The sequence below is a fragment of the Carassius carassius genome, unplaced genomic scaffold (assembly GCF_963082965.1).
Source record: "Carassius carassius unplaced genomic scaffold, fCarCar2.1 SCAFFOLD_74, whole genome shotgun sequence".
Taxonomy (NCBI): Eukaryota; Metazoa; Chordata; class Actinopteri; order Cypriniformes; family Cyprinidae; genus Carassius; species Carassius carassius.
This window is the reverse complement of record NW_026775070.1, coordinates 180,232-206,927: the sequence shown is the minus strand read 5'-3', so window position 1 is coordinate 206,927 and position 26,696 is coordinate 180,232. Positions and strand designations below refer to the sequence as shown.

The following is a 26,696-nucleotide window of genomic DNA, read 5'->3' as shown; positions in this document are numbered from 1 at the left end:
CACAGATGTTAAAATACTGCATTCAGTGATGTGAAACAACAATAAATATATTCATAAAGTGATTTATTTAACATTTATTAGGAGAGAATGACTTTCAATTGTAGCTGCATTTCTGTACCTGCTGATTTAAGAGCAGTATGTTTGTTAGATATTTCTCTTGAAGTCGACCTGTCTGAAGAATGGCTCTTTTTAGCATATTTTCCCATGTGAACATTTTAGTGTTTTGCACAATGTTTATTTCCACTTTTTCTTTTGTGAATATATATATATATATAATTTTTTGTTTGTTTTACCTTTGTAATGATTGAATAAAAGAACAAAGTTTCCTTTTATACATTCCTCTGTTTTTAAAGAAAAAATTGAAAGAATTGGGTTCGTAATCCGTTTCATGAGATTTCCATTTGCTTGAATGTGAATAGAATAATATCTGAAGTGTATGTATTACAACAATCTGCCCTGAAATAGTAAACAGATTATCTAACATCAATCGATGCATGCAGTTTAATGGATGCATCGAGTAATTTGTATTTTAGTTTTGTATTTGCTTCATTTTTATTGTTTACTGTCAATTTGGTAGTTATAAAAAAGGTTAAAGTGTAATGTGAAGGTAAAAGATTTTATTCAAACTATATTGTCCTAAAATATGTGCTGTCACAAGGGTTTTGAAACGACCTCTTTGGACTTTGAATTTTATTAGAATGACAAAAGAAACCGAATTGACAAAAAATGTACAGAAAGAATTTATTCCAGTACTTCATCAGCATGAACATCTGTGCATTGGGTTCTGCACGTTACGTTTAAAATAAATCTGCCTACATCAGGAAAAAACCCTCTGTAACTGCCAATGCTCTGGAACTGTTAGATCTGTTGTTTCTCCAGGTCTAGCTGAGGACGATGGATCTGTGCTGCAAGGGTTTGGATTCACACACTTCATTTCTTCACTTCTCCAGTTCTGTCACCTTGCCACTCTCACTTTTGGTTTGTTTAGCTGAAGATACTTTATTTTTGGCATCACTGTTGACTTGATTGCACAGACACTTTTAAAGGAGAGCTGAGCTGGATGATGACATCACTGAATCATCAATGACTTCAACTGAAAGACTAACTCTTCTTGACACACTGTAAAGTTGCTTTGACCCAATCAGTATTGTATAAAGCGAAAAAACAAATAAAAGAGGACAATCTGTGTCTATAAAGGCTTTTGGTTCCTTTCAAGTGCTTTGAAATAAACATTTTATATCAAAGAAATGATCTGATATTTCAACCATGTTCATATTTGCTCAGTTCTGTGATTCTCTCGTCCCAGAGGTCATCTGTTTACTGACCAGAGCATTTAAGAGATCGGGCAATGAGTCAAATCTCCCGTCTCTGGAACTGAAACAGAACATTTGAAATGCATACGATTATGTGATATGTGCAGACTGAAATGTTTTTGGTATAAATGTTTTCATTAAAAACATTTAAGTGCAGCTGTTTTTAAAGGAATTTTATTTTTATTTTTTAAGTTCAAATAAAGTCACTCTTAACTGAGAGGGCCCAGTTAAAGCTATTCAATGTTTAATGAAAGAAAGACATGTCTCACAGCAAAGCACCGAAAATCACACATGTACTACTTTGTGACCATACCCTTCAGAACATAATGTTACATGTTTTTGTCTCTCCAGAAGGAATTTGATGTAAATTGAATATGTTGGACTTTACCGTGTGTCACAGCATCAGATGATTATGAATGTTTTACTGTTTAATCTTTGGACTCTGGTGAGGGTAAAAAGAGCCTTCGATGTGTGATGATGTGCAGATCTCCAGAGGACAGGCGTGTGGACAAACAGAAGGAATGACAGGAAAATAAACCCATGTAATGCTGTTTCAATTTACAGACTAAAAACAATATATTCAATCATGCTTTTGTTAGCCTTCACCTTCATTGGCCTCATTCATTCTGGTAAGTTCACTCATTTTCAAAGTAAATTGAATAGGATAACACATTTAATAGAATAATTAATTTGTAGAAATGGCAAAAGCTTAATTCTTTTCTAATCATTAATGTCTCTTCCTAGCAGTTTTATCCAGGATCAAGTGATTCAGTAACGTTAAGATCAGTGCAAAATTTCCAGGAGTCCATCAGAACCATAGACTTATGCTAATAAATCATTGTTAAACTCTATAACAAAACAAAGAAGTATTTTATGTTTAATATATAAAACGTATAGTTATATGTATTATGAATATGAATGTATTATAAGTGTATAGGATCCAAAATATGTTTTTTTCCTGTTTAAAATACAAACTAAATGGAAAGATACATTTAACCTTAAGATAATGTTGATCAAACAATATATATTATGAGATGTTTGGCCATTTTCATGAATGTAAAGATTTGTAAATACTTTTTTTAATTCAATCTAACATCTAGCATAAAAAAAAATTATCATTTAACAAAATTAAGTAGGCATTATAGTGAACTAATGCTGGCAGTTTTAAAAGCAGTCAGAAACAAATGTGTGCCATATTTGTGCTCTGTGTCTTTACTACAGTCATTTAACTTTGTAGACTTTACAATCGAGGTAAACTAATAAAATGGTGATTCTTCTACAGGGTCTGATTCGAACCATATAATTGTTTATGACACCGTTTCCAGTAAAACATTAGCAGTGCATATGACAAGCTTTACATCTCAGTCATGAGGCTATTTTATGATGGAGAATTGAAGCATTGTCTTTCACAAGCAGAAAGTTTATTTCAGCAGCATAGAATAAAACACAATTTGTCTTAGAAAAACTGTTTAATGAATTTATTACCCAAGTTCTGTCTGTAGGTCTACATGCAATGATCTCGTAGAAAGGCTTGTGAATAGTAATACTGAAAACATAGTTTCTCTTATTTGTTCTCTTTCATTTCTGACCTCATGTTGTTTCTGAGTAAATAAGAGAAACTATAAGTAGACTGTTGTGTGTAAGGCTTCAGTCAGTGTGAGGATGGCTGGCGGCCGTACGAGGAGAGATGCTACTTCTTCTCTTCTGACATGAAGTCATGGCACGATGCTCTGGAGGATTGTGTCAGTAAAGGAAGTAATCTGATGAGCATCCAGGACATTCATGAGCGGGTGAGACACACACCACCACAGTAACGATGAGAAATAGACCACATCTACATCTGACATGCTCTTCTGTCTCTGTCCTGTTCAGACGTGGGTCCGAACGCAGATCAGCACCTCCATCTTCTGGATCGGACTGAATGACGTGGCGTCCGAGGGGAACTGGGAATGGAGTGATGGGACTGTTTTCTATCCCTACCTCTCGTGAGTCAGAAAATCACTCCTTTACCACTGATTTCTGAATGTGTTCGTTGTGCAGCTCTACACTGTTAAAAATCGCTGTAAAAAAAACGGCCAAATTTTGACAGTAACATACTGTTTTTCTTTAAATCAGTGCATTCTGGGTAATATTCATCATTTTCGGAGAAGGAAGCCTGCTGCTATACATCGTAAACTAACAACGTTCAAAGTGTTTCAAATCACACCCTTCATCCTCATTATTATCATATATCACTCTTCCTACATGTGTTTACTAATATAGTCCACCTGACAGAGAGAATGAACACTAATGAGTGAATTCAGACACTGATGAACAGCTGCTGTTAACGAGCAGAATCACTGAAGAAAAGAGAAACAAGACAAACACAAGAACTACAACTGACTTCAGCCACAGCCTTAGATGAAATCAACTGAAGATTTAAACAATCAACAAACAGCTTTACCAACTTCACTCATTACTAACCAGACTGACTTTATTTCTATCAGATCAGAGATCAAAAGATCTTATTGAGAATTAGAGAGATTTAGATGATAATGTTACGGGTTCGTTTGATCAGTGTTTGCATTAGTTGGGCTCCTGGCCCTTGACTTCTGTACTTTAAATTTTGTTTCATTGCTGTATTTGTATCTTTCTGATACATCTGTTACAGCAATATTAATTTTGGTGGTCAAGTGATTATGGCTGTTTCTGTCAGGCATGATCTACTAGACTGACTTAAAGTGTTGCTATATTAATCAATTATTAATTTGGTGTTGAAATATGTGAGTGAATTACAGTTTTTTGTTTCTTAAATTTTATAAGATTGAACTGTAATGTGACAAACGGAACATATGGATTTAACGACAGTTTGAGTTTGAACTATTTTGGGCAGCAGTATCCGCACCACTCAAAGAGAGACATCAACAATCAGCATATGAATCTCAGCAATGGTGACAATCAAAAGGTTCATGATGCAATGCATGCTGGGTACCAGCACAGGATAAAACTCATCCATGACTCCCAGCATGCATTGTGGCATGAATAAATTATGCCTAAATTGTTCACTTATTTTCTTGAATTCGTATGTGCTTATAATTTTGCATTTGTCTTAAGTTTTAGTAGCATGTTTTGTGATGTTCAGAACTGATCTGTTTATTTATTTTGTGGATTGTCACCATTGTTGTGATTCATACGCTGATTATTGATGTTTCTGTCTAAATTCCAGCAAAGGTTTTTTTTTATGAATGAAATTTTCTTAAGACTGTTAACTTAAGGCTCAGCAGTGTTCCTTCTTTTGCTGTAGTATCAATATTCGATAAGAGAAGGGACATGGGATTGGTTCAGAAACAATATTGTTTGTTCTTGTCAATCTATAAACAACAATACCAGATTTTCTTCTGTTGACCTTTCTGTTTTGCTATAACAAGTTCTGAAGATGCATTGTTACAGCATGTAAAAAAAAAAAAAAAAAAAAAAAACCTTCTAAAGTAACCAACTAAAGTAAACACTGATATCCATCATGGTAGTGAAAAAAACACCTAAACCCATTTAACTCTCAATAAGATCTTCTGTAGACATCTGACAGAAATACAGTCGGTCTGGTTAGTAATGTGAATCTGGTGAAGCTGTTTTAGGAGTTGGTTAATCAGAGCTTGAGAGATTTGATGAATTCTTTTATTTCAATTGATTTCATCTAAGGCTGTGGCTGAAGTCATTTGTAGTTCTTGTGTTTCTCTTTCCTTTAGTGATTCTGTTTGTTAATAGCAGGTGTTCATCACTAATGCTCAATCATCAATTAATCACAGAATTATCTCATTAACTTCACTGATTCAGTGTTACTCAAACACTCTGCAGTGTGCACACATTATAAGTGTTCATTTAAAACTGAGGATTTTGTTGTGGGGTTTAAAGGGTTAAAGATTTAAGATGAAGAAAAAACAGCATGAAACATAATTTAACAGTAATAAACTGTAATTAATTTACAGGAAACAAACTGTAGAAAAACAGTTATTTACTGGCACCCCTGCTGCCACCCCTGCTGCCAGTAAATAACTGTTTTTCTACAGTTTGTTAAAGTAAATTAATGTTTGCCAGCAAAAAAAAGTGTTTTTCTACAGTTTGTTGCCGGTAAGTTAAGGAAAAACAACAATATACTGTAAGATGTAAAAGTCAGATTTACCAAATGAAAAAAAGTTAATTTAACTAAAATATTTGTGAACATCCATAGAAAAAAAATGTATGCAAAGTCATACACTGATAATGAGAGTAAATACTGAACTCAGCTGTATTAATGTGTGTTTGCACAAGAGAGATCTGTTAGTTTAATGTAGTTTTGTGGTTCACCATTGTGCTGGAGAGTAGAGCCTGTGCTTCAGTCAATGATGAGCCACAAATTCTGCTTTTCTGCTGCTTTATATAAAGACAGTAAATGTGGAGTCGCTGATACAGTGATCTCTGTGTTAAGTTCTTCAGCACATACATGTGTGCTGTAGCTGACAATGAGCTGCAGCGATTTTAGTAAAAGTCATGTATTTAGTAACTTTACTACTACACATTAAGTGTTTGCATTTTTATATTAAGAAATATTCCTTCTCAGTGGACTCAGATGAAATAAGTTCATAGTACTAACATCGTAGGAATGCTAGCTTTTAAACTCGAACTGTTTGAAGCATTGGCAGTGGAGTTAATTTCCATGGTAGAATTTATGGTAAAATACTGTAAAAAAAAAATAAGAGTGGTAAATTAATGGTTGAAAGCTGTAAATTAACAGTACTTTACTGACACCCCTGCTGCCAGTAAATAACTGTTATTTAACGGCACAATTTTTTACAGTGACATCATGCAGATGAAAAGACATTGCTGTTGAGAATCTTTAGAGCTCTTGCAGGAACACGGTTTATATTTTGTAAATCCCTCTGATAAATGATCCTTTTTAGAAAGATACAGCTCTCCACGCTGATCACCAAATGATCATTCAAATATCTCTATAAATAAATAATAGAATTTTTTTTTTTTATAGACCACATGAACAACAGATATACAGTCAGTCCCATAATCAAGCAAACAGGGCAGACAGAGATCGTAATCCAAGATAAAAAAGCATGGAACTGAAAATTGAGGCAGTCTACTACAATTATTTAACAAAACTTTTTGTAAGTTGAGTTTTAAGATCAGTTTTAAAGGTCTGGATTGAACAGACTGCACAGATTCAGAATGTTTTTGAGCAGGTGTGTTAATATTAGATCTAGTCGACAGGAAGAGTAGTTATAATTAATATTAGGGTTAGATGTATTGGTTTGTGTAATGTTAGAGAGTGGATAGAGTGTCTGAGAGGCAGAGGGTTCTGGAGGAGCAAAGGAAGATACAGATTGATATTGGCAGTTTTGTGTACAAAAAAAATGCATAAAGTTCTTCTAAACATTGCCACCGATCCGGTGAGTTGCAGGTATTGGAAGGAGGGTCAGCCGGACAACTGGGCAGATAATGAGGATTGTGGGCAGGTTCTGGGAGCCAATGAAGGCAGATGGAACGATGAAACCTGCTCAGCCAGACGGCAGTATATCTGTAAACGATCAAACCGTACGTATAATGTACTTACTATTAACTCCATATATCAACCATATATATCTGCTTGAGTATGTGTATAACACATTGTCCTGTGTCTCTCTCCAGCGAACCCAGCTCCGGTCTGCGACTCTGTGAACGGCTGGCAGGGCTTCGGCTCTAACTGCTATAAGAGAAGGGCAGGTGTCCGGAAGAGCTGGGCGGCAGCTCGCAGTGACTGTGTCCGAGAAGGAGGAGACCTGGTGTCAATCACATCTTCTGAAGAGGAGCAGTATGTCACAAGCCGTCTGGACGCGTCCGCCTTTGACCTCTGGATTGGCTTTTCCACAATGGTGAGAATCATCACCGTCTTTGTAAAATCAACACTGGACCACTTGATTTAATACACGACATGCACCTCAGTGAAATCTGTTGAATTGTCTGTTAAACAACAAAGACAGTACAGTGCGTGACCAATTATTTTTCATAGAATTTTTTTAATTTAAAGGCAAGACCGCGTATTTTGTCACATGTTAAATAATCACAGTTCAAACAGTTATATTGCCAGTGTGTTATTTGTAATCAGTTTTATTCTTTTCACAGAAATGCACAACTTTATCCTGTCAAATACAACCAAATGCCACGACCTTCTCCTGGTCTGATGCGAGTGCATCCACATACACAAACTGGCCGGCCGGACAGCCTGATCTCACGTAAGACAAATGCTAAACTAGTTACAACACCTGATTAGTTTTATTACTATGGCCTTCTCAAAATTGTGATAAAGAAAGTGCTTTTCACTATAGTACATTAAAGCATTTAAGTGTTGACCTGCGTGATAATAACTCTCACTGTTGAACCCAGTGACAAAGCCAACGGTGTGTGTACTGCTATGATAAAAGAATCAGGAGAGGATTATGGGAAATGGAGAACACACGTCTGTCGTTATGAGCGACCTTACATGTGCAAGAAAGCTTTGAATAGTAAGATCCAGACTTCCAATCATTGTCCAAATATATATGCACTGAGATACAATATGTGTATGATTCTGTTGTTAATATTTTATATGTATTAAATAATTTTGATTGTGCATTTCAGTAGTTTTTTCGGTTCAGTGATATGCTCTTCTGTTTCTGTCACTCCAGCCATTTGTCCTTCTGGATGGTTGAGTTACTCAGGAAACTGTTATTGGGTGGTCAGTAACCAGAATCTCCTGACCAGCTGGTATCTGGCTCAGACCAAGTGCTTTGACATGGGAGCAAACCTAGTAACCATCAAAAAGTGAGCATGAGCACTGAAGTTTAGGGAGATTTGTTTGGTTCTAATGGGTCACACACATGCTCATATGTTTGTTTTCATCTCTAGTGAAGGGGAGCAGTTCTTCATTAATGCACAGTTGCCTGATTTTCACCAAACAGATGTTCCTGATCTGTGGATTGGCATTTCAGGTGAGTGATGCATACAATACAACATTTTACCTTTGTAAAATTGACCCTAATCCTTATCAAAATTAAGTTCTTTGAATTCTTCTATTACAGAAAATAACTTTTAAAAGTGAGCTTCAGTTCAGTGACTCAAACAGTGGGTTACAGAATGTGTATTTTAGCCAAACTTATGACCCTAAAAGGCTTCAGTTCACATTTATTTGTATTGCATTTTCACAATACATATAGTTTCTGCGTTATAGTTAAGAGTGATCTGTTATCACAGGTTCCTGTCAAAGTAATGTTCAGTTCAAAATTCTAAAAAAAATCATACACACATTAATGTTACGTGTTCAGAAGCATATTAAAGCAATGATTCATTTGGATGATCATAATGATTACAATATAAGGAAAAGTTGGCATCATCTGAAGTCCTCGCAGGGACTAGCATCATTTCTTCATGGTCATCTGAAATCTTCATAAGAGGCTAGATCCAATCTGAAGCTGGCACAAACTCTAGTTAAAAATAGAAAAGCAGATGGAGGATGAATAGTGTAGCTGGAGTTCATAATGTTCACAAGATGGTCTCTGATCAGAAGTACTATGATCTGCATCAGATATCTGAATGTGAACAGTCCATTACGTTCCATCACTCATCTTGGTGTTGTCTTTCTGAATTATAACACAGATAAGGACCAAGATGGCACATTTAGGTGGGTGGACAAAACTGCAGTTGAGTTTTCAAACTGGAGCCCAAATTTTCCTCAGAACTCAGCAAACCAGTGGGACTGTGGTCAGATTTACACCGGTAAGATTGACCATTGAGTCCAGAGAGACACACAACGACAGCCTTAAAAGATTTCCTTGAAAAAATTGAGCTGAATCTGTTTTTTTTTCCTCTTGTAATAGGAAACTATGCTGGAAAATGGGAAACCACCAACTGCTTTAAAAACCTGGGATATATTTGCAAGATGCCTGGAGGACAGAATGTGAAGCCCACAGCGGCTCCAGGTGAAGCTGCAGAAAGTCCCACACTGGCATTTAATCTGAACGGACGGCTGTTAATGCTTGTTTTCAGAACGACACAAACTTTCCCATGACGTCAGTTTTACAGAGAAGGGTTCTAGTTTCTTTTTCATTACACTGAAAAGAAAAATGGCCATCTAATAAGATTTGTACTTCTGGTCACATATTCAGAGCTGTTACATAAAACAGAGCTGTTACATCGAACAGCTCACTTGCAAACATTGTATAGCACAGGAAGAATCTACTACCACTATCTACTTACAGAGGGATTTTGTATTTTCATTCTTCCTGTCTGCTGTTTTTTTCCACATTGGTCTGAACAAACTGAATGTGAAAGTAGTAGAATTAATATCCTGGTAGAAGTGTCAGGGTTGTGTTTTAACTGTGTTTCACTGAATGTTTTTCTGCAGACTCACACTGTGATGAAGGCTATCTGCTCTTCGGTGAACACTGCTATCACTTTGAGACTGAAACAGTCAAGAAATGGCAGGATGCAGAGAATTACTGTGTGGCTCAGAATGGACACCTGGTCAGCATCCACAACCAGGAGACCGTCAGCTTTCTGACAGGTGCAATAGAAGACCGGATCTCCTGGATCATTTTGTTCAAAAAATCATTTAGAAGAAATAATGTAATATGTTTTCAGATTATTTGTTTCATATGGTTCTTGTTATCTAGTTATAAACACTTAGATAAGGGCTACAATGTACAGTAGGTACCCCGTATATGACGTTTAATTTTGGCCTCTGATCTCACAGCCCACATGAGCAGATCTTCCTGGGTGGGTCTTAATGACATCAACAGAGAGGGAACGTTTGTATGGACCGATGGAACTCAAGCAGTAAGTGACCAGCCAATCAACTTCAGCACATGAATGAATACTATGCTGAGATTGTAAATAGATTTAAATATATAGGGATTATCCTAGACTGTATCTTAAAATGTATTGAGCACATAGACTATATATATAAGAAGGCAAGCCAAAGATTGTTTAGTTTTAATTTGTGTAAGGGAATCCTGAGGATGGTTTACACCAGTTTGCTGGAAAGGGTTATTTCCTAAAACATCACCTGCGTGTATGGGATCACAAAGATTATTAATATAGACAGTAAGATCATATTGGTAACTGTACACAAACCAGACCTGGAGGAAAGCCTCACAAATAGTTCAGGACTCCTCACAAACTCTCCAACAGGAATTAGAAAAACTTCCGTCAGGCAGACGATACATGTTACCCATAGCAACAAGAAATATTTATATAATACTTTCATCATCTGCCATTACTTTATTAAATAAATTATTTATAATCAGGTCTGTGTAATTAACGATGTAATTAATTATGTAATTAACTGCTGTTATTTATTAATATTATTTATTTATTATCTATATATGGTTTTATTACTATTAACCTCATTTCTATATACTCATTTTATGTCTCATGCGTCTGTAATTCTTGGGGCAAGACTTTCTTGTACTGTATGTTTTGTGTGTCTGTTGTATTGGACTGGGAAGTCAAGTGTATTTGTGGTACATGTTTTTTTGGGCCAAAAATTAATTTCCACATGTGTGGACAATAAAGATTTCTAATCGAACCTACATTTGATCACACAAAGTGAGAAAGCTTATGGTGATGAACAATATTTTGGATTCTCTCCCTTTAGAATGAGCAGCAGTTCTGCATCCAGTTGTTTAAAGCTTTATTTTGTTCCATGTCAAGCATGTGAGGATCATTGTCTGTTCTCTCTGGCTTCTGCAGGACTTCCTTCCCTGGGAGACAAACCAGCCGGACGACTGGCAGAATAATGAAGACTGCGTTCACATTCGTGGAACCGAGCACCAGGACACGGGAAAATTCAACGACCTGCCCTGCACATCCACTTACCCCTTTATCTGCCAGAAAGGTGGGAAAAATCTGAGGTTTTCCTTTTGGATCAGTCTTTTATTAAATGTATTTGTTTTATTTTTCACACATATTAATCAGACTTCAATCAGGACCACTTCCGTCAAGTATTTTTATGACAATTATAATTGCATACAGTTGGCGGTATAGTTATGTTCTGTGCAACGCTCCACACGTCTGTCCATGCAGCCATGCTTGGACAGAGCGGGGTGAGCAGCAAGACAAACTCCCCTGGGGTACAGAACAGAACCATTATAAGCATACATAATTACAATTCACAATTACATGAGTTGTAAACAGAATGTGTCAGAGACTGCTTCCAATGAAGAGACTGTAAAGAAAGAACAAAGTTAGATCGGATTTCGGACAATTTCAGTTGGTGGAGTTGGGGTTGGAGGAGGGAGTTAATTGCAAGCAGCAATGCGATGGAAGAGACACTGAAGAATTGGAATTTAAATAGACCACAGGTGATAGGTGTCAAGACTGGATTGGTAGACATCAGGAACGGCTGACTGTCAGCTGAGGCAAGCGTGACTAACGTGGCCTTACTGAACTAACGCGATGCTCGATAATGATTTCACATTCCTTATTATATAAAACGCTTTATAAATGAAGGTGATTTACTTTGATCAGAGAATTGTTTTTGAGACACTGATGTTTTTTTGTTTATTTGTTTATTCCAGCAAAGGGTCAAGGGCCACCGCCTCCCCCAACATCTGGTCCAGGTACAGGTTTTCTACTGACTCTCTCTACACACCAAACACTGAGACATTCACACACTTGTGTTTGTTTCGAAGTTTTACAGTACATCTGTCTCTGTATCATACTGTAAGCATCTGGTTGTTCTGTGTGTCTGTTCCTGAGCTCTTGAACTGATTTACATCTGCTCTTTCTGTCAGGTTGGAATGCAAAGTGCGGCTCCTGGGTTGGTGACCCGTTTAATGATTACTGCTACCTGTTTATTACTCTGTCCATGAGGAAGTGGGCCGACGCTCGTGCGGATTGCATGAATCAGGGTGGAGATCTCGTCAGCATCACTGAGCCGTTTGAACAAGGTTTCATCCAAGGTTAGTATCCAGTTACTCAAGATGTTCCAGATCCATGTATGCTCACACAACTCTTGTTCATCTGCAGCTCAAATCCAGTCTGTTCCCGTGGGCGTCTCTCTGTGGATGGGAGCGCATGACTCCATCACCGAGGGAGGCTGGACATGGACGGACGGTTCTCCATTCCGCTATATAAACTGGGCTTCAGGTAAAGCTGTGAAAAGATTTGAGATGATAAAACACCATTTAAGCTTTTTATTAAATAAATCAAAATTATGTTTAATGAAGAAGATAATCTGCAACTCTCATTTACTGTTAAAGGAAACCCTGATGATTATTATAATGAAGACTGCCTGTCCATTTTAATCAACTCTGGAGCGTGGAACGACGATGAATGTGAGAACAAGAGAGGATATATCTGCAAGCGTCGCGGTACGTTCTGCTGCTCTATTCAGAGGCTCAGAATTTATATTTAGTCAAGTATAAATGTTTTGAAAATACACCTTTTCGCTTTATCAGGGAACACACCCGAGCCTCCTCCGCCGCATGATGGTACGTTTGGCTTCTGTTTCTTGTGTGCTATGCAGAGGTGGGTAGAGTACCCAAAAACTGTACTCAAGTAAAAGTAAAAGTACTTCTAGAAATATTTACTCAAGTAAAAGTAAAAGTACTAGTCTTGAATAGTTACTTGAGTAAGAGTAAAAGAGTATCGGATAAAAAATCTACTCAAGTAGTTAGTTACTAGTTACTTTGGGTCATATATACTGAGCCTATTTTTATTTAGATATATAGATAAAATGTATGTAATGTATGTGTGTGTGTATAAATGTATATATTTCATCATCCTTTACTCCAATTTATGTAATTTATTATAAAAGCTTGTCTGTTTACTTAAGTAACAGATATAGGTGTCATGCCATAACATATTTTTAATACGACTGACTTTATATTAAATGTGAATTTAACATTGAAAGTTAATGTGATATAAATATTGCTACTAATCTTTCATTGTTCAGAAAGAGAGCAAATAACATTTACATTATTAAAGATAATTTTCACTGACAGTCTAGATTTCAATCACTCTCAGAAACTCCCATTAAAATCACTGAAACTGTTAACACTGTGAAATCAATATCTTAATTAAAGATTCGTACACACATCTGCACTTTGTTGTTCCTGCGAGAGAATTCGCCAGAAAGAGGTATTCAGTCAGTGAGCGAGTGAAGGAAGCACCGGCATTTTAGCGATGACTCATCTGAACACCTCTGATTGGCCAATGCTTTAATCAGCTCAACATAATCATGTGTGATTTGTTATAATGCGCAGCGCTGTATAAACGCATCTATCTCTGGCTCAGCTCCAGCAAGCGATCACAGATCTGAATTTAGCAGCTGACTTGCACCAGTGTGATTGTATTAAAATTAATAAAATCTTAATCGGCTATTTTTTGTCTTTTGGAAGCTGCATTCAACTTGACTCCCCTCTGTTATAAGCCACACACGTACAACAGAATAATGTCACAGTGGTATCGTGTACTGTAATCGAATGTAGCCCAAGTTATTACCTGTTAAACAGTAGACAGCACACGCGGTGTTCATCTAATAAGGATCTCCATCGCTAGCAAATAATAGCCTTTGCAGATTTCAATTCAGTGCAGTTCCAGCCACGTTTTCAACGCTCTTTCTGTTCTTAAACGTTACAACTCCGAGTGAACCACTTCAGACGCTCAGCGCGTGCGGCAGGGAACTGAACGACTCATTCAAACTGATTCATGAACCAATTCACTCGTTTGCCAATTGGTTTGATCAAGCCTTTGAACAGTATTGACTCAAAAGAATGAATCATTCGCGACTGGGCATCGCTCATTGCCCAGAGAAAAGTAGACGGCGCGTTTGGAATAAACTGAAGCATTTATAACATTTATTGCATTAAGATAAAGTAACGAGAGGAGCGTCGCCCACAGTAACGAAGTAAAAGTACAGATTTTCCCCCAAAAATTTACTCAAGTAAGAGTATAAAGTACCCATCTTTAAATATACTCCGAAAAGTATTCGTTACCCCAAAAAATTACTCAAGTAAATGTAACGAAGTAAATGTAACTCGTTACTACCCACCTCTGGTGCTATGAATCTCTTGAGGCTCTTGAGCCTCGCTGAGTTTGTTCTTGTGTTGTACTCTAGGTTTCTACACAACATACGCATGTCAAGACTCAAGCTTGGTCCTTCACTGCCCCCAGAACAGCGTCATCAACATCCAGTCAGCTTTTTACGGGCGCCGCAGTGACAAGATCTGTCCGTTTGGAGACGGAGCCTCTGGTAAATCACAGTTGAGAGTGTAAATGAGAGCATCTGAAGTGTTCATGCAGGATCTCTGATGTACTGAATGAACCTTACAGGTGTGTGCACTGTTGAGGGTACGCTGGCTTTGGCCAGGAAGAACTGCGATAACAGAGAGTTCTGTTTCCTCTTCGCGCGCACCGAATCTGATCCCTGCCCCACTGTCTCCAAATACCTGGAGGTGGTCTTCAGCTGCGAGCAGAATGGTGAGGGACACTTTTACTAAGAGAGTGATTATGAATGATGAAAGGTTCTGGGGAAAAAAGTTTGAATGACAAGATGTGTTTGGTAAATCATACCAGTCCTCGAGATGAAGCTCTTCTTAAGGAGAGGAGGAAGAACTTCTAATACAAAAACAAACAAAATATGTATGTGACACATTCCCTGATGAGTGTGTATTGTTTCCAGTGTGTGTGAGAGGGCTGGGTGTAGAGGACGGAAACATCACTAATTCAATGCTCTCAGCATCATCGTCTCTCAGTGGAAAAGGACCAGATAAAGCTCGACTGAAAGGGAACTCGTGCTGGATGCCCTCCACCTCTGGTCTGTCTCCTTAATATTCGAATGAACCACAAAATCACTCATAATATTGTTTCAGGTATCTGAACAGAAAACTAAAATCCTTTCCGTTCAAACTGTATTTCAGCAAACTCTTGGATTCAGGTGAATGTGGGTCAGCTGAAGAAGATCACAGGGGTTGTCATTCAGGGCTGCCCATCTTCAGATCACTGGATCACTAAATTTAAGATCCAGACCAGTACAGATGGCCTGTCCTGGAAAGACTACAGCAACGATGGAGGGGTAAACACACACACACCACTCCTAGATGTTTGGAGTTGATTTAATGAAAGAAAACCTCTCAAGAGCTTGTGAGGAGCATCTGTCTGTGAGAAGATCAGATATTTTCAGTTTAAAAGGTTCTGATGCTGGTTTCGTCACAGGAGTATCCAGGTTCTGTGGACAGGACGTCTCCAGAGACACGTTTGTTGGGGACACCGATCTCAGCGCAGTATGTTCGTGTTCTTCCGCTGGAGTGGAATGGTCAAGCAGGGCTGCGACTGGACATTTTGGGCTGCTTACCGGACTGTGAGCTCAACTGAAGCTTGATTCAGAAGATGATTCATCTTTAAAACTGAATAGAACTATAATCTATCCCAGTCTGTTCTCAGTGTAAATTAAGCCAACGTCTTTCCTCTTTTTTTCAGATGCTGTGACTTGCAGTGCAAAACCCAACCTGGACCACTCTGTAGACAGAATGACGTAATTGAGTCTTTGAATATCTTTGAATTGAGTCTTTGAATATCTGAAACCCTGGTTAAGTCTTATTGTAAAATCAGTAGCCTTCAATCTCTCCTTCAACCTTCAATCTCTCCATTATTTACTGATTTACATAACTACTGGTCTAAATGTTCTAACAGGAAATTCAGCAGTTGTGCCATATATATGTTATGCATGTTTTGGGGGGTTTACGTTGCATTTAAAAACATTTTGCTTTGGGTTCTTGTTTGTTTCAGGGTTCATTGTCCTGCTGGTTGTGCCAGTGAGGCGTACTCTTTGTACGGGACAGACATGTATCGTGGGGTACGAGTGTAATCGATTATCACCCGACCGCTTCAACCTAGTATGAGCATCAATCATGCATTTTTTTTATGATTCGTGAATGTCATTTGTTTCAGGACTCTACTATCTGTGCCGCTGCGATTCACGCTGGAGTGGTTCTCAATGACATTGGAGGAGACTGCACTCTTCTCAAAGCTGAGGGTCAGAACTTTTACAGCGGATCCACCAGAAACGGCATCGTGTCCAGACAGTAAGCCTCCAGTCTTTGACATATCTGCTTGTTAGAGAGTTAGCTTTAGAGTGAAGTACATTATGATGTGTCACAGGTTTGATGGGCTCTACTCCGTGTCATACCACTTTACTGACGGAGGTGAGACAATTTTCTTATTAATCACAACATCATTACTTCATTGCAAAAGCTGCTTGGTCTGAACAACGTGTCTCTTCAGAGCTGAGGTGTTCTGGTCCAGACTGGTATGAGTTTGGAGAGTTCTGCTATAAGCCGTTTGAGGAGAAGAAGACGTGGCACAGCGCAAGAACATCCTGCAGGCAGTTAGGAGCCGATCTGGTGTCGATTCTGTCCATGACAGAACAGAGCTGGCTGGAGAGTTACCTGTACCAGGGTACATGTGCATTTACTAGATTGTTTAGGTGCAAATAAACACAAATGAATAAAATCACAGTTACATTCTTTTCATCAACTCACAGTTGTCATGAAGGGCAAAATTATGTATATAGACCAAACCAGGCTGTAAACATATGTTTTCTGTTGTAAAGTTGGGTATTTTAACTTGGGGGGGGGGGTCTTTGGAATTGACTTGCTTTCGGAGCCAGTCTCTAGCGGCCAGTTGATGAATTGCAGTTTAACTCACTTCCATGTTGGTTTCACGAGAGAGACTGGAAGGTCACAGATGTTTGGTTATACATAGCCAATTACACGTGTGTGTGAGTGTGTGTGTGTGTGTGTGTGTGTGTGTAAAGGCTCCACACACAAAGACGGTTATATGCGCTCTTCTCACAACATTTCCTCTTTGTCCCTTCAAACAGCCACCAATGACGTGTGGATCGGTCTGAATGATCTGGGCTTCTCAGGTTTGTTCTCGTGGTCAGATCATCATGAGGTCACGTTCACATACTGGGCTCCCGGAGAACCCAACAACCACCTGGGCTTCAGTGAGGACTGTGTGGAGATGTTCCATCAGGTACTGCATTTACCGACAGACACAAAAATAAACGCAGGTTCATGAATGTCATCGTAATGCTTTGTGTCTCAGACGGGCCGATGGAACGACGTCACCTGCACGGAGCTAAACACCTATGTCTGTAAGATGCCCAAAGGTCACTATCCTCTGCCCTCCATCCAGCCCACCATCTACGGCTGTCCTCAGGTCAGTCATGTATTCTCGTGGATGGTCATCAGTGACCCTGACTCCCACACGCTAACTACATGTGTGTGTGTCTGTACTGCAGGGCTGGGAAGTTTTTGAGTATTCTTGCTATTGGTTTGAAGAAGCTGCTAGAAGTCGTGAGGAAGCCAAAGCGTTCTGTGAGAGTCAGAGCAGCACTCTGCTGCATATCATGGACTTGTGAGCATCTAACCCTCTTGTGTTCCTGTTTATAGTCTGTGCTCATGTAGCTCCAGTCACTCAGCTGCTGTTGCCCTCTGCAGGTACGAACAAGCTCACTTCACAGCTCTGATGAGCCGGTACTCCGGCGACTGGTGGATCGGGCTGCGGGCGAGAGGAGGGGTGGCAGGTGTCGACTATTACTGGGACAATGACGCTTTAATAACTTACACCAACTGGGGCCGCAACGAGCCAAGTAATTCAACCGTTTACACTGCGAATACTTCTGTCCTAGACAGTTACACCTGTCTAGAACTGCTGGACAAATGAAATCATTGTTCATGAACCAATCAGATTTCACTGTATCTCTAGATAATCACGCTGGATCCTGTGTCACGATGTCGACCAGCCCGCTGGCAGGATTCTGGAATAACAAACAGTGTGAAGAATCATTCCCGTTTGTGTGTGAAGCTCCTCGTAACGGCATCTCTCCACCGACTCGAGCTCCGACACTGCCTCCGGTGACCGGGTGCGAGAGCGGCTGGGGCGGACAGCCTCACTTCAGAAACTGCTACAAGGTGATCTAAGCTATGCCTTCTACTGACTAAGCTTACATGCACACCAAAAAGTGGGTAATTGCTAGGAAGTATCATTCACGTGAACATGCACCTGCACATACATGCACTCATGGGCGTCGCTAGGCCATTTTTAGGGTCATGGGCGTCGCTAGGCCATTTTTAGGGGGCTATAGCAGAGGCATTTCATCAGAATTGAACAAAAGAATAGACTTTCTGTCCATATCAGCAAAGAACAACCATCCAGTGAAACATGAGAAGAATCCTGTTTTCTTGCACAAACCTACACCTTGAATACTAGGTGTAAATGTAACAACAGGAATGACTGACATTAGCCCTGTAAAAATACACTGTTTAAACCCCAGTATTGCTCTTCTTTAAATAACTAGACAAAAGGAAAAATTGCTAGACTTTTTCATTGTATGTCGGAGTGTGGAGAGGAAGGGTTAGGGAAGTTGTAACATTAGCACTAAATTACTGTTGTAATGCTGTGTGTGTGAACGCAGAATAAAGATTAATTTTATGTGATTGTATGAGTTCAGAACACACTGACAATCAGAGTACAGACCGATTATGAAATTAGGTTGCAGCACACACATAAGGAGAATCTTTGCAGATTTTCTTCCCTGAAATTTTAAACATGCACACAGTACAATATTTGAAAATCTTGGTGCATCAGACACTACAACATTTTATTAAGATTGTCATGCCAGAGGGAGTGCCTCACATGATTTGCCAGCTAAAGCCCAGGATAAGCAACATGTAAGCCTGGTGATTATTAAAATACATGTTCTGTTTTTTTTAATTGTCTACTTGTTGCTGTATTTCTACTTTTCAAAGCTGTTCACAGTAGACTTTGCCCAGAAGAAGAGCTGGCAGGCGGCTAGAGAAGACTGCCTCGCCCGTGGCGCCAATCTGCTCAGCATCCACAGTCCAGAGGAGGAACTTTTCCTGTCCAGCTTCTCAAAGGGAAAGACCAAGTGGATCGGACTGAGCGTCAACCCAGTAGAGGGAGGTTCGTTTGCTCGCCGGTGTTTCACTTTTGAGAATTACTTGTAGTTGGAGCCGAACCGTTTCTAGCCTCTCTTCTCTAAGGTTACCACTGGAGCGACGGGACACCGGTCAGTCACACAAACTGGGGCCACGGTGAACCAAATAATCACAATGGTCGAGAAAACTGTGTGGAGATGGTGACCACTGAAAACGGGACATCCTGGTGGAACGACCTGAACTGTGATGCCCACCAGGACTGGATTTGCATGATTGCTAAAGGAAAGAAACCCATTATACCTCCAGCGCCTCCGTCCCCTGAACCAGGTGCCAGTGTAATCAGTCATTACCAGTGAAATAATGCTCTGTTTCTGTTTGTAAAATGCTGAGAAATGTAGTTAATGTAATGCTATCCATTCTTAAAATCTGGAGCAAATAGCTAAATAACATGTAGAAAACTATTTGTGCGTGTGGGATCAGAATTAGTAAATTTATTGGAGGTGTTTGTTTATTAATGTTTTTTATTTTATTTCTTCAGCTCCTGAGTGCGGATCGAACCCTGGCTGGAGGAAGAACAATGGCATCTGTTATTACTATAATGACACAGATATTGTGGACTTTCACATGGCTCTTGTGAGGTGTTACGAAGAGAAAGCTCAGCTGCTGTCCATCGCTGATGAAGCCGAGCAGTCTTTCGTGGTCAGCCTGGTACGAAAGCTTTTGAATGTTTGATCAGTGATTTTTGGCAATGACTTGAATTTCTTCACAAATGACGTGAATCCTCGTAAGACTGCACATAAAAGATGAATGTAACTGTGTGATCTGTGAAAGCACTGGTCTGATTATGTGATGTTTTCAGGTGGGCACCGGTCAAGCGGCTGCGGCCTGGATTGGAATGATAATGTTTGGGGTTGCAGGAGGAGAGTATCTGTAAGCCTTAAAACATTTGAATATAAGTATTATTTGTTTCCACATATGTGTTTTTAACGTGTTCTGTGGCATGACAGTCAGTCCTATCGAGCTGTTTCTGTGTTCAGGTGGGTCGATCTCTCTCCGGTGACGTATGTGCACTGGGGTCCTGGAGAACCCAACGATGCAAACGGAGAAGAACAGTGTGTGCAGATGAACAGACATCCAGGTGCACTAATATAGTTTTACACTGAATCCGGATCCTTCATATTAATGTCCATTTTATTTTACTTCATATTAACATATCATATAAATACTAAATATATATATATATATATCAATAACCCTAACTTAAAATTATTATTATTATTATTAAAACTGTACACTATCATCCCTAACTATCAAACCCTAACAATACTGATCGCCATCATCATATTCTTGTTATAAAATAACACTACCATTTATTATATTTATTTTAATGGATGCATTTTCAAAACATTACAATATATCAATATATTACGCATAATAAATAAGAATTATCAACTCTGTACAACAAAAAGTGAACAAGAAAAAAATTCACAATGAAATGTAGTACATCAGTCAGTGCTTAAAAAAATACTCAAGTCAGATATAAAGTCCAATGTGCAAAACAGACTTCACATTCTGTGTTATTTGTGCATTTATTAACTGTAGCTGAATTTATTTATTTATTGTATACTAACATGTGATGCTTTTAGGATTCAGAGATGAAAGTGGTATAAATTGGAATGTTTTGTTTTCGATAGGTTCGTGGAATGATGCAAACTGTGGACGTGCCAGTGCTGGTTATGTGTGTAAGAAATATCCAGGAAATGACCACACACCGCCGCCTCCAACGGCACCATGGGACGGAAACTGCCCCGAGGGTACGGCTGACACAAACCAACATGCTTGAATCAGTCAATGATCAGTCAGGCTAATCTGGGAAAAAGTTCCGTGATTTTATTTTTCCTGAAGAAAGATTGTAATTTTGATTGTTCCAGGTTGGATGAAATTCCGCAGCAAATGCTACATTTTCAAAGGAAACCACTATCATCAGACTGAGATCAAGGCGAACTGGACTTACGCACGAGATTGGTGCCGAAAGCAGAAGGGAGATCTGGCCATCATCGATGATCAGAATGAAAACGGTACTTCATAAGACGTTATAACAGCAGTCCCCTCCTTTGTTAAAAGAGGATTAGTACATGGTTTGCAAGTGAGCCCCAAGCTGAAACTTCTCTTTTTATTATGATGGCTTGGCAAACATATAGTTGTTATATTTTGACTTAAACTTTCTTTCTTTTCTTTTTTTGAACTTCATTCAAATTTTGTTATGTAAGATAATTTCACTTGCTTTCTGTTTGTTTTTGTTTTGTTTTGTTTGCTTTACATCTATTTAATTATCTATATCCGGCAACAATGACACGTCAGATCCAAAGTCTAACCCATAAAACGCTGTGCTTCAGGAAACACTAGTTCATGTTGTCCCAATGTGTGAAATTTTGATCCTCTCTCCAGATTTTGTGGCTAGTTATCTCAGGGATCTGGTTGTACCCGTTTGGATTGGTTTATCTGATACGCTTCATGAAGGGAAGTTTGCGTGGAGTGATGGAGTCAGTCCTGTCTTATACACTAACTGGGCCGATAAAGAGCCAAACAATGCTGATGGCAAGGTGAGAAATTACTGTTATGTTGTACTTAGATATTTATGGTATTTTTTAAACATATAGCTAGCTGATGACACCTGCAGAGGAGATGATGCTGATCTCTGATGTCTTTCTTTCAGGAGCATTGTACTTCAATCTCCCATAATCACCTGGTCACGGGCCGCTGGAACGATGAGAACTGTGACCACCAGCGAGGATGGGTGTGCTCTAAGAAGAAATGTACTTACATCTTCACTTGTGTCTTATTTTAAGTGTAGTTATATAAACACTGCTGCTGATGTCATGGCCTCGAGTTCTCAGCCTGAATTGACTTTTCATTAGATAACCCTTAACTCTAAGATGACTTTAGGTTTAAGACAGCTCTAACCCTTGATGATTCTCTGGGTGTTTTCTGCAGCGAGCAGCATTCCTGTCCCGCCGCCCACCAGCACCCCGTGTCCGTCTGGATACATCACCTGGTACAGCAGCTGCTATAAGCTGGTTTCAGAGCCCAAGACCTGGGAAGAAGCTCAGCAGGCCTGTGTGAAGGAGGGAGGGAACCTGGCCAGTGTGGACATGAGCTACGACCAGGCCTTCATCTCCGCAGCTGTGCAGCAGGGCAAGACGGACGCCTGGATCGGACTTCGTCGACTGGTACTTCCTCACAGTTTAATGAGCATAACAAATGTTGAACAGAACTCAAGCTGTTGCTCTTCTCCTGCAGGCTGGCAGCGATTTGTACAAATGGTCCGATGGCTGGCCGGTGTTCTTCACGCACTGGGGCCCGGGGGAACCGACCAATCACGAGGGAGAAGGGTGTGTCAGCATGCATGCGCCCTCACACTTCATCCAGGGCACCTGGAACGACACGGCCTGCGCCGCTGCCAAGCCCTACATCTGCAAAATCACTAAAGGTAAAGCTGACAAACGCCACCGATGTGCGGCAAGTGCTTCACATCAGTTACAAACACCGGTCTCCAATCTCTCTGCAGAAAAGCCTCCATCCACGCCGGCTCCTGGAGATGGGAAGTGTTTGCCGGGCTGGTGGCCGTACGGACGTTACTGCTACTACGCATATAACGGAAAAGTGGGTTACTCGTGGCCAGAGGCGAGACACCTTTGCCAAGAGGTGAACGGAGGAGAATTAGCCTCGATTCACAGTCGAGCCGAGGTGGAGTTCATCAGGAACATCAACTACACCAAGTACCACAATATCTGGATCGGCCTCACCAGAGACCGCTCATGTACGCAGCTGATCTCTCTGTCCATCATCCATCACCTGCAGGCCTTTCGTGGGATTTCAGATCAGATTTGCTGATCATGTGCTGATTGTGATTGTAGATGGCTGGGGCTGGACGGATCTGACTTCTCTGGGCTTCACAAACTGGGCTCCAGGAGAACCCAATGAAGCCATTCATGATGGTGACGTGGGGAAAGAGAACTGCGTGGAGATGTATCACGACGGAACGTGGAACGACAACAACTGTGTGCAGAAGAGAGGCTTCGTGTGTCGACACCGGCAGTGTAGGTTCACCTCCTTCACACTCCCAAACCGTGCATCAGTTCATGTTTAGTGAGTGAACAGCGGGTACAGCTTTTAGAGACACAGCTCATACCTGAAAGTGAAAGTGACGAAAGTGACGTGACATTCGGCCAAGTATGGTGACCCATACTCAGAATTTGTGCTCTGCATTTAACCCATCCGAAATGCACACACACACAGAGCAGTGAACACACACACACACACTGTGAACACACACCCGGAGCAGTGGGCAGCCATTTATGCTGCGGCGCCCGGGGAGCAGTTGGGGGTTCGATGCCTTGCTCAAGGGCACCTAAGTCGTGGTATTGAAGTACTCACAACACGCACAGTTCAGAGCGATCTGACAGAAAAGTCGTGCCAGTATCTTGTTGAGAACCGATTCCATGTTGTCTGAACCCGCTTCTAATAGCATGTGATCTTGTTTTCAGATTACGTGACCGATGATAATGGGATCGTCATCCCGACTGACCCGTCACCGAGTGAGTTTCTGAACTGATTTCTCTGACACACTAGTGTTGATGTGCTGCTGTGACTGAAGCTGTTGTGTGTGATGCAGTGGATGGAGGTCTGATCGCTGGGGCTGTTATTGGAGCGATCGCAGGAGCCGCGCTGATCCTGGCCATGATGTACTACATCTTTAGAGTGAAGGGCGTAAAACCAGGAGATATCAGCTTCTTCAAACACGAAACCAAAAATATTGATGTGGTAAGTTTAGTGATCATCTCATTTTTTCTCAGTGTGAACCATGTTGTGTGTGTTTAACCTGAATAAGAGAAAACGGCTTAAAGTGCGTTCAACATGTTTGATGCCAGCAAGGAGTATAGAAACGTTTTCTGTATTAAAACTTACTTTCACTATCGGTTAACAGCCCGCGTTCTCCAATCCGAACTTCGCTGGAGAATCTGACACATGAACCGTGTGAGATTCATCTTCTTTTGTACAGGAACTAAAGCACTGAAGTATCTTCAATCAGCACTGAAACTTAATCATACAAGCATCCTTCTACAGATCTTTTGTTACTTTTTTATATTAATAAATATGCACAAATGCATTGTTGTGGTAACGTTTATTGTCTGTACAGTTGTTTCTTCAATGAATTTAAAATAAAGATATTTACTAAACAGCATTATACATTTTTTTATAGCTTTGTGTGTGTGTGTGTGTGTGTGTGTGTGTGTGTGTGTGTGTGTGTGTTTTAAAGCGTGTCTTCTGTTTGGCAGCTAGTGGAAGCTGGGCTAAAAACACCCAAACTGCATCTTTAGAAACGATTTCAGAAAACACAGACGCTATCAAACATCGTAAGTCTCTGAACAAACGCTCACATCTTGAGGATGAAACGCTGACACTGAAAACATCTCCATGGCCCAACATCAGTTCAGATCTTTCCGGATCTGAAATGTAAAAGCCAGTAATAACAGTAAATTAAATAGAATAATAAACATGGCAATCAATAAAACGTTACAACAGACACATCTCATTCAAAAATGATCTCTCACAATGATCTTGTTTAACCCTTGTGCGACCCACACTGGCCCTTGTTTTGTCCTTTTCTGGTTATTTTTTTTATCATTTTGCCTGTGTTATTGCCAACTGCATGAATTTTGGCACGTGTGTATTATCATGGGACTTTTACTTTTTATTTTGCATTTAGTACACAAAAATTGAATTTTTAAATCGCATTGCCATTCAACGGTAAAATTATGCAATTTTTGTTAATTGGCTTTTATTCTGTTGGCAAGGATCAAATTTTGATTTTTTTCCTATAAAGCTGTGATGGAGTAGAAAATGTCTACTATCCCGGGTTTCACTGTTAATCTTGGTGCAAATGTTTTGGTTTATTTGTTCTCTTTTTAATTCTTATTTTTTAAGTCTTATTAATTGTATTTATTTACTTGAACTCATTTCTAAATCTTGTGTATATCATGTCAAAGTCAAGAGTTTTTATAAAAGAATGGTATATTCCAATTTGGGAAGAGTGTATTTAAGATTGCTGCCGCTAGAAGCTGGGGGCGAACAGATAAAGTTTGGACAAGATTCTTGTGCTGTGAGCAAGTGAAACTGTTTTTAGTACTTGCAGTTCTTGTTTTACACTTGTTTTAGTTTTAGTTTTTATTACAATCTTTGTTTTAAGCTCTTATACCTATTTATTTGCATATTTTTGCACACCTGCTTTAATAAACAACACTTTGGACCCCAGCTTCGCTATTGATCCTCCTTGTGACTGCTCGGGTCGTTATCACAAAAGCAAACACTAGCTTTATTCCGGTTTTCTGCTTATGCATATTATAGAGCCAATAATATAAATAATGCATCTATAATTGTGTGTGTGTTGGTATGGATGTCAGAGTGTGTCATAAAATAAACTGAGTTCTTGTAAAATTTGAGAGAAAAAAAAAATCACAAATCCAAACACTTTGTGCATCAGAATATTAGTTGATATTAGTTTTTCTTTGTTCTGTGTTTATATTCTCATGTGTTGTGAATAAGCTGTACGTGTTATATCGTCTGTGAGGTACCAAAAACAAATGACAACAAACAGAATAATAAAGATTTAATTCAATTCATATCCAAGTGGATCCTGAGGAAACAGATCTTCAGGTCTCTTTTTTTTAACTCAATGTGACACACAAAACCACTTTCAATGAAGATTTGATAATCAACAATCAAATCAGACTTTTGCCCTTTAGGAGTTTAGTAAGGTTGTAGAAAACCAAGCACATCATGGGATTTAAAATAAATGCAAATAGTTTCATATTGATATTCCATTTTGACAGTATTTTAATCTTCCAAAGTTCACAGAAAGTAAAAAAATTTTTTCCTCATTTGGGAGTCAATCAACTTCTGCTGCTCTGGACCCAAGATTAAGAAAGAAAGGAAATACGGATGGACAGGAAATACTTGGTGCTCTATTTAAAAAGTGCCAAAGGATTTGACCAATGAGACGTCGTTGAGAGTGTGCGTGCGTGTGAGTGTGTGTGCGTGTGTGTGTGTGAGTGTGAGTGTGCGTGTGTGTGAGTGTGTAAGTGTGTGTGTGTGAGTGTGAGTGTGTGTGCGTGCGTGCGTGCGAGCGAGCGTGCGTGCGTTTGAGCGTGTGTGTCAGTGTGTGTGTGTGTGCGTGTCAGTGTGTGAGTGTGTGTGTGTGTGTGTGAGTGTGTGTGTGTGTGTGTGCGTGTGTGTCAGTGTGTGTGTGTGAGTCAGTGTGTGTGTATGTGTGAGTGTGAGTCAGTGTGTGAGTGAGTGTGAGTCAGTGTGTGAGTGAGTGTGTGTGTGTGTGCGGGCGTGCGTGCGTGCGAGCGAGCGTGTGTGCGTCAGTGTGTGT

At 39.7% G+C, this 26,696-nt stretch overlaps 1 protein-coding gene across 1 annotated transcript; it reads left to right on the top strand.

Annotated features, from left to right (window-relative positions):
• Positions 1–1,885: 1,885 nt before the first annotated feature.
• Positions 1,886–25,009, top strand: LOC132134585 (macrophage mannose receptor 1). The gene is made up of 50 exons (XM_059547118.1): positions 1,886–1,942; positions 2,958–3,103; positions 3,186–3,298; positions 6,739–6,872; positions 6,966–7,189; positions 7,440–7,549; positions 7,701–7,819; positions 7,982–8,117; positions 8,202–8,284; positions 8,949–9,068; positions 9,170–9,271; positions 9,697–9,855; positions 10,045–10,127; positions 11,043–11,187; positions 11,870–11,911; positions 12,086–12,253; positions 12,321–12,440; positions 12,554–12,664; positions 12,752–12,784; positions 14,413–14,547; positions 14,628–14,774; positions 14,977–15,111; positions 15,215–15,369; positions 15,510–15,654; positions 15,774–15,828; positions 16,083–16,149; positions 16,245–16,378; positions 16,455–16,498; positions 16,578–16,751; positions 17,176–17,330; positions 17,403–17,516; positions 17,599–17,714; positions 17,798–17,949; positions 18,066–18,271; positions 19,109–19,283; positions 19,364–19,585; positions 19,797–19,966; positions 20,118–20,188; positions 20,296–20,396; positions 20,953–21,072; positions 21,190–21,336; positions 21,707–21,861; positions 21,975–22,074; positions 22,253–22,488; positions 22,559–22,748; positions 22,827–23,078; positions 23,176–23,358; positions 23,806–23,856; positions 23,934–24,082; positions 24,246–25,009. The coding sequence occupies exons 1-50, from the start codon at positions 1,900–1,902 to the stop codon at positions 24,288–24,290; spliced, it is 6,492 nt and encodes a 2,163-aa protein (XP_059403101.1). The 5' UTR covers positions 1,886–1,899; the 3' UTR covers positions 24,291–25,009.
• Positions 25,010–26,696: the final 1,687 nt, after the last annotated feature.